Source organism: Oncorhynchus gorbuscha, linkage group LG19 (genome assembly GCF_021184085.1).
Source record: "Oncorhynchus gorbuscha isolate QuinsamMale2020 ecotype Even-year linkage group LG19, OgorEven_v1.0, whole genome shotgun sequence".
Taxonomy (NCBI): Eukaryota; Metazoa; Chordata; class Actinopteri; order Salmoniformes; family Salmonidae; genus Oncorhynchus; species Oncorhynchus gorbuscha.
This window is the reverse complement of record NC_060191.1, coordinates 7174407-7189333: the sequence shown is the minus strand read 5'-3', so window position 1 is coordinate 7189333 and position 14927 is coordinate 7174407. Positions and strand designations below refer to the sequence as shown.

At 43.9% G+C, this 14927-nt stretch overlaps 1 protein-coding gene across 3 annotated transcripts in view; it reads left to right on the top strand.

Moving 5' to 3' along the window:
- LOC124005241 (tyrosine-protein phosphatase non-receptor type 6-like) overlaps positions 1-14927 on the top strand; it is a 42512-nt gene that overhangs the window by 13866 nt on the left and 13719 nt on the right. For all 3 annotated transcript variants that reach the window (XM_046314314.1, XM_046314312.1, XM_046314313.1), the window contains exons 6-11: positions 3137-3253; positions 3456-3581; positions 13946-14042; positions 14208-14287; positions 14499-14645; positions 14771-14902. In XM_046314314.1, coding sequence (XP_046170270.1) covers positions 3137-3253; positions 3456-3581; positions 13946-14042; positions 14208-14287; positions 14499-14645; positions 14771-14902 — 699 coding nt within the window. The remainder of the gene's footprint in view (positions 1-3136; positions 3254-3455; positions 3582-13945; positions 14043-14207; positions 14288-14498; positions 14646-14770; positions 14903-14927) is intronic.

The following is a 14927-nucleotide window of genomic DNA, read 5'->3' as shown; positions in this document are numbered from 1 at the left end:
ATTAGTTAGTTATGTATTTAATTTGGACCCTTAGGTGTTGTGTGAAAATGCGTATACGATTCCAATAAAATACATGATAATTGGTATTCACAATTAAGTACTTTATATTCATGTGGGTATAGTAACTACCACTAGAAATACAAAATAGCATAGTTATTTCCGAGTGCAGAGCTAGACTGTAACTAACTGCATTCATCCCCAAACCTACATTTCATAGATTAGCAGCACCATCATGGTTAGGTTATTTTTAGCTGTGGTAATACAGTGCAGACATTAGGTGGATTTGAATGAGAGGCATTGTAGGGCTGGAGTCTAAAGTTTTCAGGGTCAGAAGATTATCACACAGATCATTGAGTCCTGGCACAGGCCCTACCATGAGCAAGCATCAGGTGCATTTCTTAATAGCTAACCAGAAGTACATGAAAGATACTTTCTGGTACTACACCGGCTCCGACGCTCGTCGGATGTGGCACGGCTTGCAAACTATTACAGACTACAAAGGGAAGCACAGCCGCGAGCTGCCCAGTGACACGAGCCTACCAGACGAGCTAAATCATTTCTATGCTCGCTTCGAGGCAAGCAACACTGAGGCATGCATGAGAGCATCAGCTGTTCCTGACGACTGTGTGATCACGCTCTCCGTAGCCGATATGAGTAAGACCTTTAAACAGGTCAACATACACAAGGCTGCGGGGCCAGACGGATTACCAGGACGTGTACTCCGGGCATGTGCTGACCAACCGGCAGGTGTCTTCTCTGACATTTTCAACATGTCCCTGAGTCTGTAATACCAACATGCTTCAAGCAGACCACCATAGTCCCTGTGCCCAAGAACACAAATGCAACCTGCCTAAATGACTACAGACCCGTAGCACTCACGTCCGTAGCCATGAAGTGCTTTGAAAGGCTGGTAATGGCTCACATCAACACCATTATCCCAGAAATCCTAGACCCACTCGAATTTGCATATCACCCAAACAGATCCACAGATGATGCAATCTCTATTGTACTCCACACTGCCCTTTCCCTCCTGGGACTAAACACCTCCCTCTGCAACTGGATCCTGGACTTCCTAACAGGCTGACCCCAGGTGGTGAGGGTAGGTAGCAACACATCTGCCACGCTGATCCTCAACACTGGAGCTCCCCAGGGTTGCGTGCTCAGTCCCCTCCTGTACTCCCTGTTCACCCACGACTGCATGGCCAGGCACAACTCCAACACCATCATTAAGTTTTCTGACGACAACAACAGTGGTAGGCCTGATCACAGACAATGACGAGACAGCCTATAGGGAGGAAGTCAGAGACCTGGCTGGGTGGTGCCAGAATAACAACCTATCCCTCAACGTAACAAGACTAAGGAGATGATTGTGGACTACAGGAAAAGGAGCACCGAGCACGTCCCCATTCTCATCGACGGGGCTGTAGTGGAGCAGGTTGAGAGCTTCAAATTCCTTGGTGTCCACATCAACAACAAAATAGATTGGTCCATACACACCAAGACAGTCGTGAAGAGGGCACAACAAAGCCTATTCCCCCTCAGGAAACTTAAAAGATTTGGCATGGGTCCTGAGATCCTCAAAAGGTTCTACAGCTGCAACATCGAGAGCATCCTGACCGGTTGTATCACTGCCTGGTACGGCAATTGCTCTGCCTCCGATGGTACATCACTGGGGCAAAGCTGCCTGCCATTCAGGACCTCTACACCAGGCAGTGTCAAAGGAAGGCCCTAAAAATTGTCAAAGACCCCAGCCACCCCAGTCATGGTCTGTTCTCTCTACTACCGTATGGCAAGTGGTACAGGAGTGCCAAGTCTAGGACAAAAAAGCTTCTCAACAGTTTTTACCCCCAAGCCATAACACTCCTAAACAGGTGCTGCTGCTACTCTCTGTTTATCTAATATGCATAGTCACTTGAACTATACATCCATGCACATACTACCTAAATGGCCCGACCAACCAGTGCTCCTGCATATTGGCTAACCGCGCTATCTGCATTGTGTCCCACCACCTGCCAACCCCTCTTTTTACGCTTTTGCTACTCTCTGTTCATCATATATGCATAGTCACTTTAACAATACCTACATGTACATACTACCTCAATAAGCCTGACTAACAGGTGTCTGTATATAGCCTTACTACTCTTTTTTTCAAATGTCTTTTTACTGTTGTTTTATTTCTTTACTTACTGACACACTCACACACATACCTTTTTTTCCCCCGCACCATTGGTTAGAGCCTGTAAGTAAGCATTTCACGGTAAGGTCTTCACTTGTTGTATTAGGCGCACGTGACAAATACACTTTGATTTGATTTTGTTTACTTTTGAACCAGTGGTTCTGAAAGTAGTGCCCACGAGCCAAAAGTGGTCCCTGAAAATTGCATACTATGTCACAGATGGGCAGATATGTTCACCTCGCTCTCCCCCTTTCTGATTTTCTCTATTTTTACATATTTTTGATATTGAATGCTATCAGATCTTCAACCAAGACCTAATATTAGATTAAGAAAACCTGAGTTTACAAATGAGAAAACAAATTGATGCTTATTTTATTTATTTAATTGATATAGTTATGCAACACCCTTACACTCAATAACTGGTTGTGCCACCTTTAGCTGCAATGACTGCAACCAAATGCTACCTGTAGTTGTTGATCAGTCTCTCACATCGCTGTGGAGGAATTTTGGCCCACTCTTGCATGCAGAACTACTTCAACTCAACAACATTTGTGTGTTTTCAAGGATGAACTGCTCGTTTCAAGTCCTGCCACAACATCCAAATTGAGAATTAATCTGGAATTTGACTCGGACATTCCAAAACTTCAAATTTGTTGATTTTTAGTCATTTTCATGCCTTGATTGTTTGTATTGGATCATTGTCTTGCTGCATGACCCAGCTGTGCTTCAGCTCACAGACATATGACCTGACATTCTCCAGTAGAACTCTCTGATACAGCAGAATGCATAGTTCCTTCTACTAAGGCAAGTCATCCAGGCTTGAGGCAGCAAAGCATCCCCAAACCATCACACTACCACCATCATGCTTGACCGTTGGTATAAGGTTCTTCCTGTAGAATGCAGTGTTTGGTTTTCGCCAGGCATAATGGGACTCATGTCGTCATATATTTATATAAATAGAATGACCGGTACACGGTGGGAGGCACAGAGATGTTTGACACCCTGGCTGACCTGATGGAGCACTACAAACGCAAAGGCATCGAGGAGATGTCTGGAACCTGGGTGCACCTCAAACAGGTAAAGACACACAGGACTTACAGTTGTAACCCCATACAGGTCACCGTGAGTGTTGCAGTCAAGTTACAACCTTACACAGGTCGGATATACTGTATCTTATAATGGGTTCACCTGAATGACAAGTTAGAGCCATATCCGAACAAATCTTGACTTATTCTCCTCTCCTTCTCTTTCCTGTCCACTCCATCCTTCTCTCCTTCAGCCCTACTTCTCCACCAGAGTGAATGCAGCAGACATTGACAGCAGAGTGAGGCTGTTGGACCAGATGGCCGAGAGAGAGAACGAGGGAGACAAGAAGAGCAAAGCAGGATTCTGGGAGGAGTTTGATGTAAGTCGATTACGTTTTTGATGGAAGGAAGATGTGATTTTTTGAACAACCCTTCTTAACCTCTTTCTCTCTTTACTCAACCTGGTCTCAGAGCATTTTATATTATTATGTATGTAAATTCGAGGCACTCCATTTAGTATGATATGTTAAGTTTCTTATTGTATGTATTAATGTGTGGATAGGGGCCTCCCTGTTGGCGCTGTGGTTAAGGGCGCTGTACTGCAGCGCCAGCTGCGCCACCAGAGACTCTGGGTTCTTGCCCAGGCTCTGTCGTAACCGGCCGCGACCGGGAGGTCCGTAGGCCTAGCGTCATCCGGGTTAGGGAGGGTTTGGCCGGTAGGGAAATCCTTGTCTCATCGCGCACCAGCGACTCCTGTGGCGGGCCGGGCGCAGTGCATGCTAACCAAGGTTGCCAGGTGCACAGTGTTTCCTCCGACACATTGGTGCAGCTGGCTTCCGGGTTGGATGCGCGCTGTGTTAAGAAGCAGTGCGGCTTGGTTGGGTTGTGTATCGGAGGACGCATGACTTTCAACCTTCGCATGACTTTCAACCTTCGTCTCACCCGAGCCCGTATGGGAGTTGTAGCGATGAGACAAGATAGTAGCTACTAAAACAATTGGATACCATGAAATTGGGGAGAAAAAGGGGTAAAAAAAATATATATAATTAATTTGTGGATGACCAGTAAACCCATTTTATATATGTTATGAATTACAATTTTGCAAAATGTACTACATGTTACGAAGTTTTTAAAAGTATGATATGTTATGAATTATAGCACGGTGGCTAGCGTTAACTACTTGACTAATCTTTAGCTAGTCTAGGGTTAGGGTTAAGATTAGGAGTTAGGTTGAAGGGTTGATGTTAGTGCTAGGGGAATGGTTAGCTAACATGTTGCAAAGTAGCTAAAAAGTAGTAAGTATTTGAAAAGTAGCTAAAATGCTAAAGTTGTCTTTGATTAGATTCAAACTAGCAGCCTTGGGTTGCTAAATGTTCGCGTTATACACCCACGCATCCACCCCGAACAACCACCCTACTTTTGTTTTGCTTTAACAATCTATCTTATGTTACCAAACCAAACGTAATACATATACTAATTTGATTGTCTCAGATTTAGATTTACTATGTTATGTCTAGTCTATGAGACCAGGATGCTTTACTCTACTGTAGGTTTTCTGGGGCCTAATTTCTTACATGCTGACCACAACAGCTTTGCAAAATAAATGTACACATACATGTTGTTCAATCATTGCATCGAAACGGCTCGCTCGTGTGAACGAGCGTCTGCGTAGCCAGGCGCTAAAATAGAACTTGGCAATATTTGTGACGCTTGACGAGCTGCAAATCCAATCTCTCCCATCTCCTCATTGGTTTTTAGGAGCATATACCCATGTAGGTGATTGAAAGATTAACTGAGATCCACACTCCAGTCCAGTTGGTAGTGGTAATGCACCTCAAAGTTGGTTAGCACCCGCCATATAAAGTCCAAAGAAGAAGCCTGAAGGAGGAGAGATAACTAGAAACTAACTCAGTTTACCCTTTTATCTGTTGATTAATTTTAAGAGAAGAGGATCTTGTGCATTTCAGGTAAAATAACAATTGAATGTTTATATCCCAGGACAAATTAGCCAGCAACAGCAAGATAGCTAGCTAAATTGCCATGAATGTTTAATGCTTTTCGACCTGTCCCCAAATTAATATAGTTGGTTCAGAGTTGGTTTTGATATTTCAACCTGCGTCCTCTGATCTCGTCTGGTGTGGATGGACAAAATCAACATGCGCACCGGGTGTAGTCAGCATGAAACTGTGTCTGTGTTTGATGCTTTAGTTGGTCATATAAGCTGTGATGTAATGTGCCTTTACTCTTGTGCAACATGGTGAAACATGTTCCGTTGGACAAGTCAAAGTGAGAGTGTTGCAAGGAAAAACTAGAATCAAATGGTTAAAGGTCTCACTACTACAGCCATAGGAAATAAACTGCAAGAACCATAGAACACATTTTTACTACCACCATGTGGTAGCATGTGGTACTGCTATTTGATGTCTCAATTGTCTAATCTCAGAAACCCACAACAAAACCTTGCATAATTGTGTTAGATGCTAAATAGTCTGGCCACGAGAGATTAGAAATGGTCTAACACTAATTCCAAACTGCTTTAACAGCACATTAAAAATAACTTTTCAAATGGTAGAAAAAATATGGGTAACGATTGTACATTATCTGTATGTTCATAAAGAATACATAACACATAATAAACTTGCCATATTTATAGAGCATTCATGAATGTATTCATAGTAATACAGTATGTCAGTATTCCACAAATACTGGGAATGGGGATTTGCATGTCTTTAAACATGAACTCATTCTCCTGAAGGTATTCCTGCAAAGATTTTGAGTTGTCACAGCTGGGTTGAGTGAATCTATGTTTTTACAGTCAATTACAGTCAATCCCTTCCCTCAAGACTGTGATGTTAGGCCAGGGGTTAGGTTACTCAGGTCCTGGAGTACACATGCAGGCTTTTGTTCTAGCCCAGGTAAATAGTAAACACTGGATGTATGTGTAATCCCAATCCTTTAGACCAATTAGAGTTCACCTGAGATGACACAGGCTAAAAGACAGGATGAGAGGGGCTGATGATGCTGATTAGGAACCTCACTGAAACTCCCCTCATATCCAGGGGACTGGATTAGCACTAGCAGCAGCTTCCACCAGGGGTCAGGGGTCAGGACAGGTTATAAGGCAATACAGGTTGTACACACAAGTACCCCATCCATAATGACATAGCTAAACACTTTTTTTGTGTGCAAATGTATAAAACAAAAAACTTATACCACATTTAAATAAGTATTCAGATCCTTTACTCAGTACTTTGTTGAAGTAACTTTGGCAGCGATTACGGCCTTGAGTCTTCTTCTATGACGCTACATGCTTGGCACACCTGTATTTGGGGAGTTTCTCCCATTCTTCTCTGCAGATCCTCTCAAGCACAGCTATTTTCATGTCTCACTAGAGATGTTCGATTGGGTTCAAGTCCAGGCTCTGGCTGGGCCACTCAAGGCCATTCAGAGACTTGAAGCCACTCATGCGTTGTCTTGGCTGTGTGCTTAGGGTCATTGTGCTGTTGGAAGGTGAACCTTCACCCCAGTCTGAGGTCCTGAGTACTCTGGAGCAGGTTTTCATCAAGAATTTCTCTGTACTTTGCTCCGTGTATTTTTCCCCCAATCCTGACTAATCTCCCAGTCCATGCCGCTGAAAAACATCCCCACTGCATGATGCTGCACCACCATGCTTCACCGTAGGGATGGTGCCAGGTTTCCTCCAGACGTGACGCTTGGCATTCAGGCCTAAAGTTCAATCTTGTTTTCATCAGACCAGAAAATCTTGTTTCTCATGGTCTTTAGGTGCCTTTTGGCAAACTCCAAGCGGGCTATCATTTGCCTTTTACTGAGGACTGGCTTCCGTCTGGCCACTCTACCATGAAGGCCTGATTGGTGGAGTGCTGCAGAGATGGTTGTCCTTCTGGAAGGTTCTCCCATCTCCACAGAGGAACTCTGGATCTCTGTCAGAGTGACCATCGGGTTCTTGGTAACCTCCCTGACCAAGGCCCTTCACCCCCAATTGCTCAGTCTTGCCGGGCAGCCAGTTCTAGGAAGAATCTTGGTGATTCAAAGCTCTTCTATTTAAGAATGATAGAGGGCTCTCTGCACTTGGGGACCTTCAATGCTGCAGAAATGTTTTGGTACTCTTCCCCTGATCTGTGCCTCGACACAAATCCTGTCTCGGAGCTCTATGGACAATTCCTTCGACCTCATGGCTTGGTTTTTGCTCTGACATGTCAACTGTGGGACTTTATATAGGCAGGTGTGAGCCTTTCCAGATCATGTCCAATCAATTGAATTTACCACAGTTGGATTCCAATCAAGTTGTAGAAACATCTCAAGAATGATCATTGGAAACAGGATACACCTGAGCTCAATTTTTGCGTCTCATAGCAAAGGGTCTGAATACATATGTAAATATGGTATTTCTGTTTATTATATGTGATAAATTTGCTAAAAAAACAACAGTTTTCACTTTGTCTTTATGGGGTATTGTGTGTAGATTGATGAGTATTTTCTATTTATATAATCAATTTCAGAATAAGGCTGTAACATAACAAAATGTGGAAAAAGTCAAGGGGTCTGAATACTTTCCGAATGTACTGTATTTATTCCAGGAAAGGGGAGTGGTTTTGGGCGTTAAATCACTGTAAATCTCGGTATACGGGTTCCAGCCATTCAACCATACTATAGATACAGTGGTTACCGTCAAAGATACTGTGGGCTAACTTGGATGTGAGTTAGATAGTGACCTATCTGGTGAGGGTATAAACTTAAAAGTTCTCTCCAACATTAACTAAAAAGTATAATTTCTGGCTAAGAAAATCAAGATTTATTGGTACTAGTACCTCTTGGTATAGTAGTCAAGGGCATCAAGAATGAAACCTCTCATAATCAGATAGTCAGGATTACTTCAAGCTCCTATCCTGTAGTCAGGATCACACCCAAGCTCCTATCCTGTAGTCAGGATCACACGCAAGCTCCTATCCTGTAGTCAGGATCACACCCAAGCTCCTATCCTGTAGTCAGGATCACACCCAAGCTCCTATCCTGTAGTCAGGATCACACCCAAGCTCCTATCCTGTAGTCAGGATCACACCCAAGCTCCTATCCTGTAGTCAGGATCACACCCAAGCTCCTATCCTGTAGTCAGGATCACACCCAAGCTCCTATCCTGTAGTCAGGATCACACCCAAGCTCCTATCCTGTAGTCAGGATCACACCCAAGCTCCTATCCTGTAGTCAGGATCACACCCAAGCTCCTATCCTGTAGTCAGGATCACACCCAAGCTCCTATCCTGTAGTCAGGATCACACCCAAGCTCCCATCCTGTAGTCAGGATCACACCCAAGCTCCTATCCTGTAGTCAGGATCACACCCAAGCTCCCATCCTGTAGTCAGGATCACACCCAAGCTCCCATCCTGTAGTCAGGATCACACCCAAGCTCCCATCATGTAGTCAGGATCACACCCAAGCTCCCATCATGTAGTCAATATCACACCCAAGCTCCCATCATGTAGTCAGGATTACTCTCAATCTCCCATCATGTAGTCAGGATTACTCTCAAACTCCCATCATGTAGTCAGGATCACACCCAAGCTCCCATCATGTAGTCAATATCACACCCAAGCTCCCATCATGTAGTCAGGATTACTCTCAATCTCCCATCATGTAGTCAGGATTACTCTCAAACTCCCATCATGTAGTCAGGATCACACCCAAGCTCCCATCATGTAGTCATCACTCTCACTTTGATGACCTGAAATAGCTCAAGGTAAAAACAACTGAAGTCACCCAAATCAAGATAGGGTTTATCAACTAAACTGTATAGCCTTGTCCCCACATACTCTTCCTTTCGCTGCTTTTCCTTCCAGTTCTCTGCTGGCAATGACTGGAACGAATTGCAAAAATCTCTGAAGCTGGAGTCTTATATCTCCCTCTCTAACTTTAAGCATCAGCTGTCAGTGCAGCTTACCGATGACTGTACCTGTACACAGCCAATCTGTAAATAGCACACACAACTACCTCATCCCCATATTATTACTTACCCTCTTGCTCTTTTGCACCCCAGTATCTCAACTTGCACATCCTCATCTGCATCCTCATCTGCACATCTATCACTCCAGTGTTAATGCTAAATTGTAATTATTTTTTTGCCTCTATGGCCTATTTATTACCTACCTCCCTACTCTTCTACATTTGCACACACTGTACACAGTGCTGCCGCAGTCATCCCCCTCTTCAAAGGGGGTGACACCCTGGACCCAAACTGTTACAGACCTATATCCATCCTGCCCTGCCTATCTAAGGTCTTTGAAAGCCAAGTCAACAAACAGGTGACTGACCATCTCGAATCCCACCGTACCTTCTCCGCTATGCAATCCGGTTTCCGAGCCGGTCACGGGTGCACCTCAGCCACACTCAAGGTACTGAACGACATCATAACCGCCATCGATAAAAGACAGTACTGTGCAGCCGTCTTCATCGACCTTGCCAAGGCTTTCGACTCTGTCAATCACCATATTCTTATCGGCAGACTCAGTAGCCTCGGTTTTTCGGATGACTGCCTTGCCTGGTTCACCAATTACTTTGCAGACAGAGTTCAGTGTGTCAAATCGGAGGGCATGTTGTCCGGTCCTCTGGCAGTCTCTATGGGGGTGCCACAGGGTTCAATTCTCGGGCCGACTCTTTTCTCTGTATATATCAATGATGTTGCTCTTGCTGCGGGCGATTCCCTGATCCACCTCTACGCAGACGACACCATTGTATACACTTTCGGCCCGTCATTGGACACTGTGCTATCTAACCTCCAATCGAGCTTCAATGCCATACAACACTCCTTCCGTGGCCTCCAACTGCTCTTAAATGCTAGTAAAACCAAATGCATGCTTTTCAACCGATCGCTGCCTGCACCCGCATGCCCGACTAGCATCACCACACTGGATGGCTCCGACCTTGAATATGTGGACACCTATAAGTACCTAGGTGTCTGGCTAGACTGCAAACTCTCCTTCCAGACCCATATCAAACATCTCCAATCGAAAATCAAATCAAGAATCGGCTTTCTATTCCGCAACAAAGCCTCCTTCACTCACGCTGCCAAGCTTACCCTAGTAAAACTGACTATCCTACCGATCCTTGACTTCGGCGACGTCATCTACAAAATTGCTTCCAACACTCTACTCAGCAAACTGGATGCAGTTTATCACAGTGCCATCAGTTTTGTCACTAAAGCACCTTATACTACCCACCACTGCGACTTGTATGCTCTAGTCGGCTGGCCCTCGCTACATATTCGTCGCCAGACCCACTGGCTTCAGGTCATCTACAAGGCCATGCTAGGCAAAGCTCCGCCTTATCTCAGCTCACTGGTCACTTTGGCAACACCCATCCGTAGCACGCGCTCCAGCAGGTGTATCTCATTGATCATCCCTAAAGCCAACACCTCATTCGGCCGCCTTTCGTTCCAGTACTCTGCTGCCTGTGACTGGAACGAATTGCAAAAATCGCTGAAGTTGGAGACTTTTATCTCCCTCACCAACTTCAAACATCAGCTAGCTGAGCAGCTAACCGATCGCTGCAGCTGTACATAATCTATTGGTAAATAGCACACCCATTTTCACCTACCTCATCCCCACAGTTTTTATTTATTTACTTTTCTGCTCTTTTGCACACCAATATCTCTACCTGTACATGATCATTTATCACTCCAGTGTTAATCTGCAATATTGTAATTATTCGCCTACCTCCTCATGCCTTTTGCACACATTGTATATAGACTCCCCTTTTCTTCTCTGTGTTATTGACTTGTTAATTGTTTACTCCATGTGTAACTCTGTGTTGTCTGTTCACACTGCTATGCTTTATCTTGGCCAGGTCGCAGTTGCAAATAAAAAAAAATAAAAAAATGTTTTTGTCTTTTGTGTTATTGACTGTACGTTTGTTTATGTGTAACTCTGTGTTGTTGTTTTTGTCGCACTGCTTTGCTTTATCTTGGCCTGGTCGCAGTTGTAAATGAGAACTTGTTCTAAACTGGACTACCTGGTTAAATAAAGGTGAAATAAAAAAATTAAAATACCTATATGTAATTATTTCAGCCGCATTAGAGACTCGTCCGAGATTCCTAAAGCCTGGAAAGCTGCCACGGTCATCCTCCTCTTCAAAGGGGGAGACACTCTAGACCCAAACTGTTACAGACCTATACCCATCCTGCCCTGCCTTTCTAAAGTCTTTGAAAGCCAAGTTAACAAACAGAGCACTGACCATTTCGAATCCCACCGTACCTTCTCCGCTGTGCAATCCGGTTTCCGAGCCGGTCATGGGTGCACCTCAGCCACGCTCAAGGTACTAAACAATATCATAACCGCCATCGATAAAAGACAATACTGTGCAGCCGTCTTCATTGATCTGGCCAAGGCTTTCAGCTCTGTCAATCACCGTATTCTTATAGGCAGACTCAATGGCTCTGGTTACTCAAATGACTGCCTCGCCTGGTTCACCAACTACTTCTCAGATAGAGTTCAGTGTGTCAAATCGGACGGCCTGTTGTCCGGACCTCTGGCAGCCTCTATGGGGGTGCCACAGGGTTCAATTCTGACTCTTTTCTCTGTATATATCAATGATGTCCCTCTTGCTGCGGGTGATTCTCTGATCCACCTCTACGCAGACAACACCATCCTGTATACTTCTGGCCCTTCTTTGGACACTGTGTTAACTAACCTCCAAACGAGCTTCAATGCCATACAACACTCCTTCCGTGGCCTCCATCTGCTCTTAAATGCAAGTAAAACTAAATGCATGTTCTTCAACTGATCGCTGCCAACACCTGCCCGCCCGACTAGCATCACTACTCATGACGGTTCTGACTTAGAATATGTGGACAACTACAAATACCTAGGTGTCTGGTTAGACTGTAAACTCTCCTTTCAGACTCATATTAAGCATCTCCAATCCAATATTAAATCTAGAATTGGCCTCCTATTTCCCCAACAAAGCATCCTTCACTCATGCTGCCAAACATACCCTCGTAAAACTGACTATCCTACCGATCCTCGACTTCGCCGATATCATATACAAGATAGCCACTAACACTCTACTCAGCAAACTGGATGCAGTCTATCACAGTGCCATCCGTTTTGTCACCAAAGCCCCATATACTACCCACCACTGCAACCTGTATGCTCTCGTCGGCTGGCCCTCGCTACATATTTGTCGCCAGACCCACTGGCTCCAGGTCATCTATAAGTCTTTGCTAGGTAAAGCTCCGCCTTATGTCAGCTCACTGGTCACCATGACAACACCCACCCGTAGCACGCACTCCAGCAGGTATATCTCACTGTACATCCCCAAAGCCAACACCCACTTTGGCCGCCTTTTCTTCCAGTTCTCTGCTGCTAATGGCTGGAACAAATTACAAAAATAGCTGAAGTTGGAGACTTATATCTCCCTCACTGACTTTAAGCATCAGCTATCTGAGTAGCTTACCAATTGCTGCAGCTGTACATAGCCCCTCTGTAAATAGCCCACCCAACTTCCTACCTCATCCCCATATTGTTTTTATAGACTTTTTTGCTATTTTGCACACCAGTATTTCTACTTGCACATCATCATCTGCACATCTATCACTTCAGTGTTAATACTAAATTGTAATTACTTCGCCACTATGGTCTATTTATTGCCTTACCTCCTTTGCACACACGGTATATAGATTTTTCTATTGTGTGATTGACTGTACTTTTGTTTATCCTATCTGTAACTCTGTGTTGTTTTTTGTTGCACTGCTTTGCGTTATCTTGGCCAGGTCACAGTTGTAAATGAGAACGTGTTCTCAACTATCCTACCTGGTTAAATATAGGTTAAATAAAAAATAAATAAAAACACCCTCTAGTACTCCACCAAAGGGAGCTCTACCGGCTTTATTCCCTGTAGATTCAAGAGCTCAATGGCGGAAAACTCTTTCCTCTAGTCAAATGGTTCCCATACTGTGGGGTCGAAATGGGGGGCGCGGGTGTCCCCCCGAAGAAAAAAACATTATTATATATACATATTTTTTTAATGAACTCAGTCCTGTTTCAAACTTCCTCTTGAAAGTTGTAATAGTAGAATGCACAAGGTGCAATTTCTAAATTGGGTAGTGCATCATCAGTTCCTCTTGTTGTGTTAGTCATTGCAGACCTTTGAGAGCTATTTATAACTTGTCAGAAATGTCCAAAGAGGGGATTGAACAGTTTGTGTCATGAACAGTGCTTGTGCCCATAGAAATAGACATGGTGGGTGTGCACGTGGGACCCGAGATGTTCCCCAATGCTGGAAGGGGGGCCCAGAGTGAAACAGTTTGGGAACCCCTGCTTTAGTCTGTGGCAGTACTGTGGAACAAACAAAACATTTGTTAATATGGGGGCGGCAGGTAGCCTAGTACTTAGAGTGTCGGACTAGTAACCTGAAGGTTGCAAGATCAAATCCCCGAAATGACAAGGTAAAAATCTATCATTCTGCCCCTGAACAAGGCAGTTAACCCACTTTTCCTAGGCAGTCATTGAAAATAAGAATTTGTTCTTAACTGACTTGCCTAGTTAAATAAATAAAAAATTTAAAACATGGCTGTTTGAGGGTATTTTTATTTTCAAGAAGTGACCCGTTTAAAGGCCCCTCTATACTGTTGGTTAAGTAATTGAATGCTTGTTGATGTTTTTAAAATTGTATTGAGCTTAAAATGACTGTCTTTCTCTCTCTCTTCTTCTCCCTCTCTCTTGTTCTTTTCAGACCCTTCAAAAGCAGGAGACAAAGGTGAAGAAGAGCAGAGAAGAAGGGATGAGACCAGAAAACAAAAGCAAAAACCGATATAAGAACATCCTTCCCTGTAAGAGCATCTACTTCTAAAGTGCAGTGATATAGCCTCTTATCTTTAATCTTTTATCTTATCTTCACATTTTCTCTTCCATTTATATTCTCTCTGTCTGATACATCCCCTCATCTCTCTCTCTCTCATCCTTCCATCTCTACACTCATCCTATTCTCCTCCCAGTTGATGAGACCAGGGTCATTCTGTCATCTGGAGACCCCAATATCATTGGCTCAGATTACATCAATGGCAACTATGTGACAGTAAGCACATGTTATGTCATCTTGTATTCTCAACATCAAATGATAAACCTCTGTTATGAATCCATAACAAGTCTAAACATGAATATGTTTGAATTAATATGATAATATTAATCAACATGATAATATGATCAAAGACTATGATTGCAATGGGCTTTGTCTCCATGTTGACAATATTTGACATATTTTACTAACTTTCTCCATCTCTTTGTAGAATAAGTTACAGGAGTCCGGTGACCCGAAGGTGTACATTGCCTGTCAGGGCTGCCTTGCAACAACTGTCAATGATTTCTGGCAGATGGTGTGGCAAGAGAGGACAAGGGTCATCGTCATGACAACCAGGGAGGTCGAGAAGGGACGGGTTAGTGACTTTTACTGAGAATTTGAAAGCATTTTCTTTTACATTGTATGGTTTTAATATTATAACATAGTATAAACTACCCATCTCATTTTCCTCCAACCATTTCTCCATGTTTGTTTATGCAGAATAAATGCGTGCCATACTGGCCAGAAATGCAGGGCTCCAAAGAGGTGGGGCCATATGTGGTCACTTGTGTCTCTGAGAGAGATGCCATTGACTACAAGATCAGGGTTATGGAGATCTCCCCTCTGGATCAGGTAGGTACCACCTGCTGGCTCCACA